Source organism: Coenobita brevimanus, chromosome 58, assembly GCF_032717465.1.
Source record: "Coenobita brevimanus isolate Jiangsu-jjx chromosome 58, ASM3271746v2, whole genome shotgun sequence".
Classification (NCBI taxonomy): Eukaryota; Metazoa; Arthropoda; class Malacostraca; order Decapoda; family Coenobitidae; genus Coenobita; species Coenobita brevimanus.
Window position 1 is genome coordinate 29,690,215 of NC_137011.1, and position 17,420 is coordinate 29,707,634.

Genomic DNA, 17,420 nt, shown 5'->3' on the forward strand with positions numbered 1-17,420 from the left:
TTGGCAGTTGCTGACAAGAATGTGGAGGGTATGATAGAAGATAAGAAAGCTGAGGAAAAAAAGGAAAGTGAATGAGGAATGGAACACCACTAGGTGAGCCAACCACTCATCAGCTGACTGGGACACAAACACGGAATCATTGAATGTGATCTCGATCTTGGACCGAATTGGCAATTTTAATTGGAAAATATTTTAATCTTTATCACCATATAGGTTTGCACACCTAATTATTTGAAATTCAGTGAAAAATTTGTGCTTAATTTAATAATAGAAAATCAGGATTAAGAGAGAAAATTTCTTAAAAGTTAGGAGAAGCGTTTTGCTTCTAGCCTAACAACTCGCCTTGATGGATTTTTGTTTTGTATAAATATCGATTTACAATGCAGATACATTTTTTTGTACTTAAAATAAATATTTATGCAAAATAGAAGCCTGTCAAGGTGTGCTGATGATCTGAAGGGGAAATATCTGCTAACATTGGCCAACCACTCATCAGCTGACTGAGATACAAACATGCAATCACTGAATGTGTTCTCGATCTTGGACCAAGTCGGCAATTTTAATTGGGAAATATTTTAATCTTTATCACCATATACATTTGCACACCTAATTATGTGAAATTTGAAAAAAATAAAATATTTTCCAGTGAAATGTGCCGATTCGGTATTTGGTCACACTGAGTCTGGTGAGCTAAGTGGGTAGGAATGGATCCCACTGACTTTGTAAGAAAATATTATTTCTTTATTACTTATGAACTTTATTGTGTCCAAGCCTTCCTTAAATTTTACTGTGTTATGCAATAAACTATTTATAGTGGCATCCAAGAAAGGTAAGAGGTAAAGGAGATATTGCCACAAGTTAAAATGAACTGGTGGGGTGAAGCAGGTTGGTGGCCAAGCTGCGTTTCATGTATGAAAACATCTTCTTGTGTGCGTTACAAATGACCTTTATCGGGTCAAAACCTTGCTAAAATTATACTGTGTTGTGCAGCACACTGCTTATAGTTTTATATGTGAGAGAATAATGGCCGGACTTTTGTGTGGACCCCGGACTTGTACGGGCATTTGTCCGGCATTTGATAATATTGTCCGGTCTCATTCCGCGTCCAGGAAATCCGAAATCCGGGAAATAGGGGTATGGGAAATTGAGGGTCGAATGTATACGGTATGCTTCTTCTGGGGTGTAATACTGATGACATTACTGCATACAGTAATACCTCGATATACGATATCCCTAGAAGCAATACCCCGGCTTTACGATGGGGGTAGAAATACCACCATACCCTGCCTAACAATGGCCAAACCCTGGTTTAACCCCTTAACCACGAGGCGTCACTTTCGTGATGCTTGGGAGCAAGGGATCATACCGCGGGGTGTCACTTTTGCTATTCTGTGTTATTTTGAATTCCCCCGGGCTTCCAAGTGGTAGCTTGTATTATCTATCAGTACTGCCAATGTCCAACACTAGTCAGCACTCCTAATCTCATCTGTACTCCCATCCATTGTTGACAATTTAGCCATTTCTCCCCGTTCTTGACTCCACTTCCTACCTTCCCTCCATTACCCTCTCCTCTCGCCTGCCTGGTTGTGCTACGCTAAGTAAATCTTCCCTGGAATTTTCCACTGATTTCATCCACTGAAATAAGCTCTATGACCTATTCTTATACCAAATAATATATATAAAAAAGAAATAGCGTAAGTGAGAGTGCCAAACACCTGGAATTGGCTAATTATCACCTGACAACACTTCACGTGCACTCGTTTGCTAATTTTCGCTGTTTATTTCCCCTTGAAATATGCCGTATAATCTATTCTCGTACTAAAAATATATATAAGGAGGGAAGGGAGAAGCCTAAGTGATATTTACATTCACCTGGAACTACCTAATTTATAATGTATTGTCTAGATTTCCCGCCAATCATTTCACTGCTATATATTAGCAGCTGTCAAGAGGCTGACGTTGGCAGTAATGCATTTCCCTAGGTAGGCCACCCCGGCCCACCCCTATCAGTTCACTGTCATCTTCCAAGGTGAAGGTATGTCTGTTTGCTCCTGCTAACTTCAGCCACTTTTTAGCCCCATGAAAAGGGCCCTGTGACCTTTACCCCCTACTAAACCTCGTGTGGAAAGAGGTAAAGGGCTGACAATTGAAAGAGAGTGACTACGATCTTTCTGTTGAGTAAAACAGTGCAAGTGGAACTGTAAATAATGTGTAAATAGCAAATAAAGCGATGAATGTAAATATAAGTGAACAGTGGAAAATAGTTTTATAAGTTACTTCAAGTGACTGCATAACACGGTGTAAATAAAATAGAAATGTAAATAATGTAAATAAAATAGAGAACGTAAACAGAAATGTAAATGAGTAGTATTATAAGAATACGAGTATATATACTAGGAGTAATGAAAGTGACGTATGGAAGCGAGGCGTGGACCTTGCAAGAGGGGAACAAGTCAAGAGTGAGAGCAGTGGAAATGAGTTACTTGAGAGGAGCATGTGGAGTGACATGGAGGGACAGGTTGACGAATGAAGAAGTGAAGGAACGCTGTGGGGTAGATGTGGATGTGGTTGAAAAGATTAGGAGAAATACACTGAGGTGGTTTGGACATGTGGAGAGGATGGAGAATGAAAGACTGACTAAGAGGGTGTATGTAGGTGAGGTGGAGGGAGGGAGAGGGAGGGGTAGACCGAGGATGAGGTGGAGGGATGGAGTTGAGAGGTATATGAGGGAGGGGGGGGTGAGTTGGGGGGAGGGGAGTCAAATGGCGGGTGACAGAGTGACTTGGAGGCGTTTTGTCTGCGGCCACCCTTTGCGGGATTAGGGCGTCGGGCTATAGATAGATAGATAGAATGAAAGTGAAAGTTTCACTCTAGCATGTATGAATACTATGAGTTATGAGAGTGAAGGTGAAAGTGACATTCACTCTCAATGCTAGTACAGTACCCTCGCGTCCAACACAGTAATATTGTCATGCATGGGTCACGTGTTGGACCAAAAACGTGTTGGACTAACAATAGAGCTTATGGGGAAAAATGAATTATGTCAGCAACCCTAGGAAAAGTCACCCTAAATACCTACCATATACCTATACATATATTGGTACTATTGTAATTATAATAAATGGTACTGTGCTATGAATGATAACTAACCTTTTAGGATAGTGTTGGTGGGCTTGCTGGGAATGGAAGGTGGTATCCAAGGCTGTAGGTAGTCCTACTGGGTCCCCGGAGGATGGCTGCTGGCATCACTAGCGGGTAATGGCTGTTGCTCCTCCTCAACCTCCCTCATAAATCCTTCGAAATCACACTCAGAATCACTATCTTCGTCCACAGCCATGAAAGGTCCTGCTTCTGCCTGTCCTAGCACTCTGTAATCCTCGAAAAAAAGGCATGCTTCTCACACTGTTGCCAGAGCCCCGTCTCGTGACTGTGGAAAGTGATCGCTGTCGCTGACTCGGTAAAGAATAAGGAGAAGCAACTTTGTTTATAAACTGGTACACACGCCGATGAGAAGGGTTTCAAAACGACTGATATTTATTCTAAAATATTAATATGTATTCAGTGTCAGGCTAAATGTTCAATGCTGTAGTACGATACATTCTCTGTCGAGTCGCCTGGGTTTTGGTCACACTGTTTTGCCCGTCATATCCTCGGCAGGAATCCATCCAGATGAATTTCAAATGCCTGTGGTATCGTCGGCAATTTTACCACGTTACCGTTCCGATTTACCATCGTATCCTCGGCAAACCTGGTATGAAGTGCCGTGTGATAACCTTCGGCAGCCAGGATCTTGTCTTGGTTTTTTATTATGGTCCTCACGTTGGCTTCATTCATGTCGTAGGCCTTGGCAATGTCAACTTTCCTCTCCCCTTTCTTCTTCCTCTCAATGCTTTCTAGCTTGGTGGCCTGAGGGAGGTGCTGACGCTTCTTGGGGTTCTCAGAAGGCTTCCTAGGCATCGTGAGCAGGGTAAAATGCAGTAACAAGGGCAGAAAATGCAGCAAGAAAAAAGCACCTTCCAATGCGAATTATGCGACTGAATGGCGCTGTGGCAGTAGAAATTTAAACAAAACATCACGTGACAGCAGAAGTGTTTTTAATTGGGCGGCATCACGATCACGTCACGATAGCAGGCGGGGAAGGCTACTTGATCAGAAGTTTTCATTGGCTATCATCATCATGGGAATGTCCAGTATGACCGTGTTGGACTGGGGGTGATCGTGCTAGAGGTGAACTCTGCGGATTTCGCCCACTTCTCGGAGCTCTGTTTGTGTTATGCTAACACACTCGTGTTGCAGTAATTAAATCGTATTAAGTAATACTAATTATTTGCTCTCCGTGCTGGACGTGAATCGTGCTGGACTAACGCGTGTTGGACGCGGGGGTACTGTATACAGGACGAGAAAGTGAATGCTACGTATTTTACTGAAAGAAATTGAATGCCTACAGTGACAATAAACTACTATTACTGAAGGAAACTTATGGATAAAGACTGTAGATATATAAGTTATACTGTATAGTAATAGAAATATAAACTGTGAGTGTTTTTATGAATAATAAATGACAACACCAGCGGCGAACTAACGCAAGTGGGAAGGTCATACGCCCTCGTAATTTTCATTGCTCTCACAGTGTTTTTTTTTTTTTGGAATATGGATTCCAAACTATTTGAGAATCATAGAATAGTGTTTCTAGTGATAATATCAGGCTGTGGTAATCATATTACAGGTTGTCGGGAAGTGTAAAGTGGAGACTTCGTTACCCAACTTCAGAGGTCTCCACAGGTCCTACGGTACTCGACTAAGGCTCAACAATCACCCTAGGAGAAAGCTGAAGGTATGTGCCATAAGCATATGTGATTTTAATACTCTAGGACTAATAACTGACTTTTGGCAAATAGTTTTAGAGAGTCTGTTGGAGCATGAATATGCCTGCGGGTGCCGCAAGAAAAAGCAAATCAAGCCCCCGGTTAAAGGGTTAATGATGGGCTTTTATTTTTTTTTACCAATTTTGATGATATTTTAGTCAAATTGTGTTTAGGTTGACATATAAACTGTTTTTAGATTAATGTATTTTAGCCACAGGTGGGGTGAACATTGTGATTTTGGGGTACAGTTTACTAAGCTTGACATTTTCCAGACTTATATCTGACAATTTTCAGATTTTATTTGTTGGTTTTAGTGAGTTAATTTACAGGTGTTAGCTTAGGTTAGCTTCCTTGATAGCTGTTAGGCCATTTACATTGGCTTTAAACTTGTTTTTGGGCTCATTTGGGTGGGTTTTGGGCTTGGTTTTTGGGGAAACCAAAGGCTGGTAAATGCTCCACATTGCTTTACATGTTAAAAGTACCCCGATATAAGATACCCCACCTAACGATGGGGTTTTACCTAACCAATTACATCATTAAACTGGGGTATGCCTGTATATTTAATAACACCAGTTTACAATAACCTTTCACGATTCAGCAACTTTCTCATGATTTTACTCTGATGTAGTAAATAGTACGTATTTCACTAACCTCTAACCGCTGGACATTAGTATGGACCGAAGCAAGAGATGGATGGAAGTCATCAGGTGTCAGTAGGAAACATGATGGTTTTCACTTCACAGTTTCTAGTGGCTACCACTTGATCTCATCACCAAAAGCTAGGGAAAGAGCCCCACCAGCCGAGACAACCATACCTCAGTCATCTCTGTGACTTTGCCAGGTGTAGGTCAATGCTTGCTCGAGCCTTCTCATCCAATTCCGTTCCTGCCTCATGTGGACTTTTGCCTCATCCACCCCTGCCAAGCCCCTTTCCAAGGATACTAGGAAAGAGCTCAGTGATAGTGCCACAGGGCGTGCCATGACGTCACTGTGTCTACTTTATCCAGTGGCTAATCAAGAAGTTACAAACTGAACGCGAAGCCATAGTTGGGACCACGTGCGAACATGCGAATATCTCCTGTCTCTCACGCCAAAAATTACTCGGCTTCCTCATGTCCTTACTCATCATCACAATGACCTGCAGACCTAGGAATACTTTCATTCATAAGAAACTGAGTAATATGGTCTTTAATCTGTTTCTTTAACTGCTCTAGCTAGTTTCTGAGATATTAAGGTTTGAAAACAGGCTACCGTATTTTCATAAATGTGCCCATACTGAAAGAACTACCATGCTATAAAATTGCCAGGCATTTGGGGGCTAAAGAAGCGCCACAAGTATTTGGTAATATAGTGCTTGGTTGTGCAATCTGGCTACTGGGATAATATCGAGCCATGAAAGCATTCTCACTTGCATGGGGCTCGAACTTCACCACTGCAGGTCAAGAAGAGGTCAAACCCCACACATGTGAGGGTGCTGTCTCAATGTTATCACAACTTGTCATTTTGTTAATTCTTTACCAAATGGAAGTGGCCTTTCCATATTTTCTATTCACAAGTTACGGCATCTGGCAATAGATAGATAGAGAGATAGACAAGTTACTTGTTATTATTCCTGAATTACCACAGCTACTGGGGATTTTTATAAACTTACCTCTGACAGCTATAAATGAGGATTTAGAATGCAAAAATATTCCACTGACATCTGCCAGTAGCCTGCCATATTTAACATTCCTAATGTATATTTAAAAATTTGAAAGCTGGCTGTCAAGCGCAAGTGAGGTTAGGCTGGGTTAGGTTTGGTTTAGTTAAATTATTAACTTTCCCATTACTCCGCATGGGATACACTAATACGCCCAGTCGGGGCGATGGTTGGTAAACAAAATGGCCAGTCAGTGAGATCATCGGTAAACACTGCCTCGGGTGACCTGGCCGCTTCTTTAAATACGGTACCCCAAATAGGCATATTTTGTCTTTTTCCAATCACTTCTTGCAGTCACACTGGATCACTTGACTATGTGTTGCTTATGTACCAAAATTACATACCTTGAGATCATCTCTATCTATCTATTGCCAGACGCCTCAATCCCGTTTGGGGTGGCCACAAACAAATCGCCTCCACGTCGTCCTGTCCCCCGCCATTTCACTGCCCTGCTCCCAACTCACACCCCCCTCTCTCATATACCTCTCCACCCCATCCCTCCATCTCATCCTCGGCCTCCCCCTCCCTCTTCCCCCCTCCACCTCACTCATATACACTCTCTTCGTCAGTCTTTCACCCTCCATCCTCTCCACATGGCCAAACCACCTCAGTGTGTTCCTCATAACACTTCCTATCACATCCACATCCACACCACAATGCTCCTTTATATCCTCATTTGTCAGCCTGTCTCTCCATGTGACTCCACAGGCTCCTCTTAAATAACTCATTTCCACTGCTCTCACTCTTGACTTGTGTCCTTCCAACAATGTCCAAGCTTCACTTCCGTACGTTAGAGTTGGTATCACAATAGTCAAGTAGTAACTTTTTCACTTCCATGCTCACTTCCCTGTTTCTTATCACTGCTTTCAAAGAACCAGCAACCTTTCTTCCCTGCTGTACCCTTTCAAGCACTTCACCCTCCAAACCTCCATCCTTACTCATCACATTACCCAAGTACTTAAACGTATGGTACTCACATTTTCCAATTCCTCACCATCCAACCTCGCTGTACATTCACTGACTTCACCTCTCTCAAAGACCATCACTTTACTCTTCCCTACATTCACCTTTAGATTCCATTTCTTGCACACTCTCCCAAACTCATTCACCAAGCCTTGCAGCTCCCCTCCGTCTTCACTCAACAACACAGTATCATCTGCAAACAATAGTACAGGGAGTTTCCAAACACTATCCTCTCTCACCAGGGCCACTCCAACATCCACTACCCTACCTTGTACCTCTTTCATTACCCCATCCATGAACAGATTGAACAACCATGGAGACATGACACATCCCTGTTTCAACCCAACCTCCAAAGAGAAATATTCACTTAGTTCACCATCCACACGCACTGCAGCCTTAGCATCATCATACATACTCTTCACAGCATTCAACAACTTTCCATCTACTCCATATATTCTTAATACTTTCCACAATCCTTGTCTATCCACCCTGTCATATGCTTTCTCCAAATCCATGAAAGCCGCATACAACTTCCCTTCTCTAGAAACTTTTCCACTAAAGATCTAAGAATGAATATCTGATCTATACAACCTCTTCCCTTCCTAAAGCCTCCCTGTTCTTCTCCAACTAATTCCTCTCTTCTTTCTCTAACTCTGTCAATAAGTATCCTACCATACACTTTTCCTATTATACTAAGAAGACAAATGCCCCTATGATTACCACACACTTCTATTTCCCCTTTTCCTTTGTATAAGGGAATAATTATACCTGACTTCCAATCCTCCGGAACTCTACCTTCCTCCCAGGCCAATCTGCACATCTTCCACGTCCATTCTACTACTATCTCTCCCCCATGCTTCAGCATTTCACCATACACTCCATCAATTCCTGGGGCTTTCCCCATTTTGACTTTCTTCATTGTTTCCACAACTTCTATCCTACTGATTTCTTCCTGTCTTCTCACCTCCCTCCTTCTCCCAGCCATTCCCTAGCCAATTATACTCGCATTACTTCCATCCTAACTAAAAAAAACAAACAATAAGCCTCAGACAAGGACTGACCAAACGATGACGACCAAGGACCAGACAAAGGACATGGTTATCGGAACGTGGAATGTACGGGGAGCAAATGATGAGGTGAAAGAGAGAGAGATTGTCCATGTGCTTGAGGGTGCGAAAGTGGATGTTTTTGTTTTTGTTTTCGTTTTTAAAGGCCCCAACATGCTTGCATGTGTCGGCCTTGGTCACCTAATGGCGGCTCTCCACGCTGCACGATCCATTGCAGCCTCCCTGTTCAGTCCCTTAACCCTAAGGTCACACTTAATGACCTCGTCCCATGTCTTTCTCGGTCTACCCCTCATAACCCCACCCCCAATATTAACAATTCTCACCTTCCTCACCCAGTTATCATCCCCCATCCTCTCCACATGTCCAAACCACCTCAATCTACCTCTCCTCATCACAACACCAATACACTCCAGTCCCATGCTACCTCTCAACTCTTCCATTGTAAACCCAGCCCCTCCAGGCCTTGGACACAGGGACGCACTGCACATCCACCTAATCATTGTCATTTCTGTACGTCTGAGCCGGCGAATATCTTCCTCCCTCACTGCCCAGGTCTCACTGCCATACAGCATTACACTCCTAACACATGCTGCATACAAAGACCCCTCAGCACGTACAGAGAGCCCTCTCAATGTCAGGAGAGGCAAGAGCTCCCTGAACTTCTTCCAACCACTTCTCACCCTAGCCACAGAGCTAGCTCCAGCCCCACCTCCAGCACACAACATGTCTCCCAAATAACAAAACTCTTCCACACACTCAAGAGATTCACCTGCAAGTTCAATCCTTTCACGTCTGACAATCTCCACCTGCTCACCCCGGGACGCCGTACACATAAAATCAGCATTATCTCGCAGTCTACCTCTGATACCACTACATCTCTTATGCACCCATTTATCACACACACCGCACAAGATGGAATTACTTCCCACGCCCTTGTGGCAAACTGCACATGGCCACTCTCCCTCGTCTTTGACACTACCGCCTCCAACACTAGATATCATCACTTTTGTTTTACCTGCATTACCCTTAAACCTTTTTGCCCCATACCATCTCTCCACTTCCTACACCTTTCCTCCGCCTCCCTTTCATTCTCTGCAATCAACACCAAATCATCAGCATACAACAACTCCCACGGGATGTATGTGGAATAACTGAAACAAAATGGAGAGGAGAAAGTGTGAGAGAATGGGAGTATGGATGGGGTACATGTGCAGGAGTAGGTGAGAATGAGAGGGCAAAGGAAGGAGTATGTATAGTTGTGAGTAAAAGATGGAAGAGGAGCATAAGACAGTATGGTTCAGTTGGGTCAAGGATTGTGTGGGCAAAGTTGAAAGTTGGAATACAAATGTGGGCGATTGTGTGTGTGTATCCGCCAACGCAAGATCGTGCTAGAAGAGTGAGAGAAGAATTCTGGACATAAATAGAAGTGTGCATGGAAAAGTTTGGAAGGAATGAGAGAGTGTTTTTGATCGGTGATATGAATGGTAAAGTTGGGAATGTGAAGGTGGATGGAATAGTTGGTGAGTGGGGTGTGCCTGCTGAGATAGATGAGAATGGGAGTGTGTTAGTGGACATTTGTGCTGGGAGGGGGTTGGTGATAGCCAATACCCTCTTCAGGCATAAAATGATCCACAGGTATACATGGCGAGTGATGAGAAGGGTGGGTGGTGAACTGAATGAAAGGAAGGCAATGATTGATTATGTGTGTGTGTGGATGAAAGGATGCGTAGATGTGTAATGGATGCAAGAGTTTATAGAGGTTGGGGGAGTGGACTTTCTGACCACTACTTGGTGGTGGCCAGAATTAGAATTCAAGTAAGATGGAGGAATAGAAGAGTAGAAGAAGGGAAACACGAGAGGAAGGAGTAGTTGCAAGGAGAGTGGAAAGGTTACAAGAGGATGAGAAAAAGGCAGAGTATGAGAGAGAAGTGGAGGAACGATTGGGCAAATATGAATTGGAGCAGATGGGAGACGTGGAAGGTGTGTGTAGGATATTTACAGAAGAAATATGTGCAGCATGTGATGTGGTGTGTGAAAGGAACAGAAGACGGAGGGGGGTGCAAGGAACAGTGTGGTGGACTGAAGAGGTGAAACAGGCTGTGGCACAAAAGAAGAAAGCATACAATGAATGGATGAGAAATAGGGGCGTGGAAGAAGTTGAGAGGCGGAAGAGAGAGTTATATGTAGAAAAAAAGAGAGAGGTGAAAAGATTAGTAAGAGAGTGTCAGAAGAGAGTGGATGAGGAATTTGGAAAGAATTTGAGTGTAAAGTGGAGGGACTGTAAGAAAATGTTCTGGAAAGAGGTGAAAAGAGTAAGACAGGGTGGAAGTGAAGTTAGCAGGGGAGTGAAAGATAAAAATGGTAGATTACTAGTGGAGAAGGGAGAAAAAGTGAGCAGATGGAGACAACACTTTAAGGAATTGTTGAACATAGAGGATGGAAGTAATGCGAGTATCAGTGGCTGGGGAATGGCTGGGAGAAGGAGGGAGGTGAGAAGACAGGAAGAAATCAGTAGGATAGAAGTTGTGGAAGCAATGAAGAAAGTTAAATCGAGGAAAGCCCCAGGAATTGATGGAGTGTGGGGTGAAATGCTGAATCATGGGGGAGAGATAGTAGTAGAATGGATGTGGAAGATGTGCAGATTGGCCTGGGAGGAAGGTAGAGTCCCGGAGGATTGGAAGTTAGGTATAATTATTCCCTTGTACAAAGGAAAAGGGGAAAAAGAAGTGTGTGGTAATCATAGGGGCATTTGTCTTCTTAGTATAATAGGAAAAGTGTATGGTAGGATACTTACTGACAGAGTTTGAGAAAGAACAGAGGAATTAGTTGGAGAAGAACAGGGAGGCTTTAGGAAGGGAAGAGGTTGTGTAGATCAGATATTCATTCTTAGATCTTTAGTCGAATAAGTTTCTAGAGAAGGGAAAGAAGTTGTATGTGGCTTTCATGGATTTGGAGAAAGCATATGACAGGGTGGATGGACAAGGATTGTGGAAAGTGTTAAGAATATATGGAGCAGAGGGGAAGTTGTTCAATGCTGTGAAGAGTATGTACGATGGTGCGAAGGCTGCAGTGCGTGTGGATGGTGAACTAAGTGAATATTTCTCTTTGGAGGTTGGGTTGAAACAGGGATGTGTCATGTCTCCATGGTTGTTCAATCTGTACATGGATGGGGTAATAAAAGAGGTACAAGGTAGGGTAGTGGATGTTGGAGTGGCCCTGGTGAGAGAGGATAGTGTTTGGAAACTCCCTATACTGTTGTTTGCAGATGATACTGTGTTGTTGAGTGAAGACGAAGGGGAGCTGCAAGGCTTGGTGGATGAGTTTGGGAGAGTGTGTAAGAAACAGAATCTAAAGGTGAATGTAGGGAAGAGTAAAGTGATGGTCTTTGAGAGAGGTGAAGTCAGTGAATGTACAGCGAGGTTGGATGGTGAGGAATTGGAAAATGTGAGTACGTTTAAGTACTTGGGTAGTGTGATGAGTAAGGATGGAGGTTTGGAGGGTGAAGTGCTTGAAAGGGTACAGCAGGGAAGAAAGGTTGCTGGTTCTTTGAAAGCAGTGATAAGAAACAGGGAAGTGAGCATGGAAGTGAAAAAGTTACTACATGACAGTATTGTGATACCAACTCTAACGTACGGAAGTGAAGCTTGGATGTTATTGGAAGGACACAAGTCAAGAGTGAGAGCAGTGGAAATGAGTTATTTAAGAGAAGCCTGTGGAGTCACATGGAGAGACAGGCTGACGAATGAGGATATAAAGGAGCGTTGTGGTGTGGATGTGGATGTGATAGGAAGTGTTATGAGGAACGCACTGAGGTGGTTTGGCCATGTGGAGGGGCTGGAGGGTGAAAGACTGACGAAGAGAGTGTATGTGAGTGAGATGGAGGGGGGAAGAGGGAGGGGGAGGCCGAGGATGAGATACAGCAATGGGGTGGAGAGGTATATGAGAAAAGGGGGTGTGAGTTGGGAGCAGGGCAGTGAAATGGCGGGGGACAGGGCAACTTGGAGGCGATTTGTTGTGGCCACCCCAAACGGGATTGAGGCGTCTGACAATAGATAGACAGATAGACTTCCATCCTGGATGTTCAACAATTCCTTAAAGTGTTCTCTCCATCTGCTCACTTTTTCTCCCTTCTCCACTAGTAATCTATCATTTTTATCTTTCACTCCCCTGCTAACCTCACTTCCACCCTGTCTTACTCTCTTCACCTCTTTCCAGAACATCTTCTTACAATCCCTCCACTTTACACTCAAATTCCTCATCCACTCTCTTCTTACTCTCTCTTACTAATCTTTTCACCTTTCTCTTTCTTTCTACATATAACTCTCTCTTCTGCCTCTCAACTTCTTCCACGCCCCTATTTCTCATCCATTCATTGTATGCTTTCTTCTTTTGTGCCACAGCCTGTCTCACCTCTTCAGTCCACCACGCTGTTCCTTGCACCCCCCTCCGTCTTCTCTTCCTCCCACACACCACATCACATGCTGCACATATTTCTTCTGTAAATATCCTGCACACACCTTCCATGTCCCCCATCTGCTCCAATTCATATTTGCTCTGCTCCAATTCATATTTGCCCAATCGTTCCTCCACTTCTCTCTTATACTCTGCCTTTTTCTCATCATCTTGTAACCTTTCCATTCTCCTTGCAACTACTCCTTCCTCTCGTCTTTCCCTTCTTCTATTCCTCCATCTTACTTGTATCCTAATTCTGGACACCACCAAGTAGTGGTCAGAAAGTCTACTCCCCCAACCTCTATAAGCTCTTGCATCCATTAAACATCTTCGCATCCTTTCATCCACACACACATAATCAATCATTGCCTTCCTTTCATTCAGTTCACCACCCACCCTTCTCATCACTCGCCATGTATACCTGTGGATCATTTTATGCCTGAAGAGGGTATTGGCTATCACCAACCCCCTCCCAGCACAAATGTCCACTAACGCACTGCCATTCTCATCTATCGCAGCAGGCACACCCCACTCACCAACTATTCCATCCACCTTCACATTCCCTACTTTACCATTCATATCACCAATCAAAAACACTCTCTCATTCCTTCCAAACTTTTCCATGCACACTTCCACATTTGTCCAGAACTCTTCTCTCACACTGCTAGCACGATCTTGCGTTGGCGCATACACACACACAATCACCCACATTTGTATTCCAACTTTCAACTTACCCACACAATCCTTGACCCAACTGATCCATACTGTCTTATGCTCTTCTTCCATCTTTTACTCACAACTATACATACTCCTTCCTTTGCCATCTCATTCTCACCTACTCCTGCACATATACCCCATCCATACTCCCATTCTCTCACACTTTCTCCTCTCCATTTTGTTTCAGTCATTCCACATACATCCACTTTTGCACCCTCAAGCACCTGGACAATCTCTCTCTCTTTCACCTCATCATTCGCTCCTCTTACATTCCACGTCGCGATCCGTATCATGTCCATTGTCCGGTCCTTGGTCGTCATCATTTGGTCAGTCCTTGTCCGAGGCTTCTAGTTTGTTTTTTTAGTTAGTTGTTTTCCGGGGAGGGACACTAACCCTCCGCCAACCCTTTTAGTCGCCTTTTACGACAAGCAGGGATACTGGGGGAGTATTCTTGAAAATCCCCCCTACCCCCAGGGGGGGTTTGTTAAAATATAGGTGGAATTGCCATGCCAGTTTGGTAAAGTATTACTGTCGTTTCTACATACTGTCTGGATACCGGTATGACATAAAGCAAACCTCTAAATACCTAAGTTAGCCTAACCATGAAGCTTTTTTTTTTTTTTTTCCAAATCAGGTTAACACCAAAGAAAATATGGTTTGGACCAAAGAATGTAGCTCTCATATTTAGGGTACCATTAGTTAGAAGTAAATTATGGTAAAATTGACACCGGTATATAAAAATATGCAACTAAACTTTGATAATAACCTTGATTTTCATCACATACTGTGCCAGCTTAATGAAATAAAAATATTAGTAATTTTTGTTGGTCTATCATTGTTTTGACTGTAATTTTTCTTCTTCTACTTATGCTCAAATTAAGACCAAAATACAAACAACATATAAACAAAAGTACCGGATACTGCACCTATATCTGCAGTAGTTATCTACAGCAACCCTTTAAAATTATCAGCAAAAAATATCGGTCAAACTGCAGCTTCGTACAACCAAGGATTCTTGAAATTTCCTTTTGACAATATACACATTTCACCCTCTCCTGCTGTTTTTACTAAATACATAATCATCGCAAATGCACTTTTTAGTACAGTACTAAGTAAATAAGGAGTGGGAATGGGGGTTGGGTGTGGGAAGCACTGTTGAAATGGTTTATTCCAGCTCTTATCTCAGTCTTTCCTTGACTGTAACTTAATAATCTAACTTTACCTAATTTGATCTAGCTTGGCCATTTATTCGATAATATGTGAAGTACAAGCTGAACAACACTCACTCCCACTCCTTATCTACTTAGTACTAAAAAGTGCATTTGTAACGATTAAGTATTTAGTAAAAACGGCAGTAGATGCCTAGAGGGTAAAATGTGTACTGTCAAAAGGAAATTTCAAGATTCCACGGTTGTAAGAAACTGCAATTTGTTCAAAATATCATGGTGTTGTGGCATTCTTACTTGTTATTGTTTTAATAATGGTGTCAATGTTATGATGACTACTGACAGAGTTAAATGAGGCATAACACACTCACCCTCGTCCTACACCCGCTACGTAGCCCAGCGGGGCCGGCATTCCAATAAAGTTCTTTTTGTTTTTGTTAAGTAATGCTGCCGGTGGAGCCGTCATTTTGCCTGCTTCTGTGTGAAAATATGGAAAATTGAAGCTAATACGCTGCGACTCCTACCCTTCAATCTGTTTACAAATCTGTATGTGAAGGGGATTGCACGGGCAAGTGAAAAAAAAAAAGTAATTTGTCGGCCATCTTTCTATTCCATACCTTCACTTTGAATAATGTGAGTCGGGATGACTAATATATCTTCAAAATTCAAAGATTGGAAACAATTACATGCAAATATCTCTATTTTTCAAGATAATATCAGAACTCTACAGTTGACAGATACTCTTCAGCAGATAATTCTTTTCCTGTAACAGTGTTGAAAGATGGCTGTATTGTATTCGGCCTCATTTGTTATGAGGAGTGCTGTCTATTTACCTTAGAATCTATATTGCTCATTCTTGTAAACAAACGTTTTATACCAACAAATAATTATTGTATTGTTCGTAGAGACTTTGTAATTATTCTTATAATACATAAAAAAAAAAAAAAATGCTGTCAGCCAGGATCTACAACTATATTGACTGTGTTAGTTTCAATTTTATCGTAATAAAGAAAACTGAATATATTTAAGTATTACTATTGTCTTTTCACAGTGCGACCTCGCAGGAGATAAAGTACAGCTTCAAGTACATTTAAAACACGACTGAAAATGATTGTATTAAAAGACTGAAAATTCTTCCAGCAATGATATTCCTATTTCCCTCATGCATTTTTTCCCTCCTACCCCCTCCCCCTCTTTCTCATGCATTTTTGCCCCCTCCATCCTCTCCCTCTCTCTTTCATGCATTTTTGCCCCCCTCCCACTCTCCCACTCTCTCTCTCTCTCTCTCTCTCTCTCTCTCTCTCATACCTTCTGCCCTTTCTTCCCCCTTTCCTTCCGTTTCTTCTTCCTCCTAATTCCCATCTGCCTTCTGTCCCTGACTCTTTCTCTTTGATCTCTCATTTTCCATTTTTCCAACATTTTCTCTTCTCACTTGTTTTAATTTGTCTCATTTCTCGACCTAAGTACTTTTTTTTCCTCTGTTCCACCTAACTTATTCTCACTTCTTTCATCCTATATCTCATTCATTTCCTTTTCTCTTCCTCGCTTCCTTTTCTTCTTTTTCTCGTTCATTCATAAGTTTCCCCTTTCTTCCATCTACGAGTAACTTCTCTCTCTTCCTCCGTTCTTCTTTTCTTCCTTCTATTTCCGTTTTCTCTCTCTCTCTCTCTCTCTCTCTCTCTCTCTCTCTCTCTCTCTCTCTCTTTACGCTTCTTCTAATGCTGGAGAGGGACGCCTTCATGTGGTGGCACCGAAGACAGAAAAATTCAGTCTGTAGTCAGTCGGGTTCACGCTTCAGACGAACAACAACAACAACAACAACAACTACTACTACTACTACTGCTACTATTACTACTATTACCACTACTACTACTACTACTACTACTACTGGTGCTGCTGTGGCTGCTGCTCTCCTCTCCTTCCTTCCACGTAATGCAACCTTTTCTCTCCCTTCTCTCTTGTTCCTTTTCTCTCACATTCCTTAATTTCTTCCTTTCTCCTTCCTTGTATTTCTCCCTTTCATTTTCTCTGATTTACCTCCTCTCTCATCTCTCCATTCTGGTTTTCCATCATTTACTCTCCTCGTCTCTCCTTTTCTCTTTCCCCTCCTCACTTTTTCACACTTTCTATTCTCTTTCTATTTCTGCCTTACGCCTTCTTCTTAACTCCTTCTTCTTTTCTCCTTTGCTTCCTTTAGCTAACCCCTCCCCTCTTTCCCCCTTCCTTCCTTCCTCCTTCTCTCATCCCTCCCATTCCTTCCGTCTAACCCTTTTGTCCTTTCCTTCCTTCTGTCCTTCCCTCCTCTCTCTCCTTCTATTTATGCTCTCTTCCCTCCCTCCCGTCCCCCCTCTCACTGCCTCTCTCTTCTTCCATCTTCCTGTTCCTTTCTTCCCTCTAACTTCTTCCCTTTTTTTCGTCTTCCTCTTGCCTTTTCTCTCCTCTTTCATTCCTTCTCACCATCTTCTTACATTTTCCTTCTCTTTCCTTCCTT

General features: G+C 42.7%; 1 protein-coding gene across 1 annotated transcript in view; it reads right to left on the bottom strand.

Annotated features, from left to right (window-relative positions):
• The window catches only part of Prp6 (pre-mRNA processing factor 6), a 34,701-nt gene extending 19,295 nt beyond the window's left edge, over nt 1-15,406 (bottom strand). Inside the window, exon 1 of the mRNA XM_080274556.1 lies at nt 15,301-15,406. Coding sequence (XP_080130682.1) covers nt 15,301-15,395 — 95 coding nt within the window. The 5' untranslated portion in view covers nt 15,396-15,406. The remainder of the gene's footprint in view (nt 1-15,300) is intronic.
• Nucleotides 15,407-17,420: the final 2,014 nt, after the last annotated feature.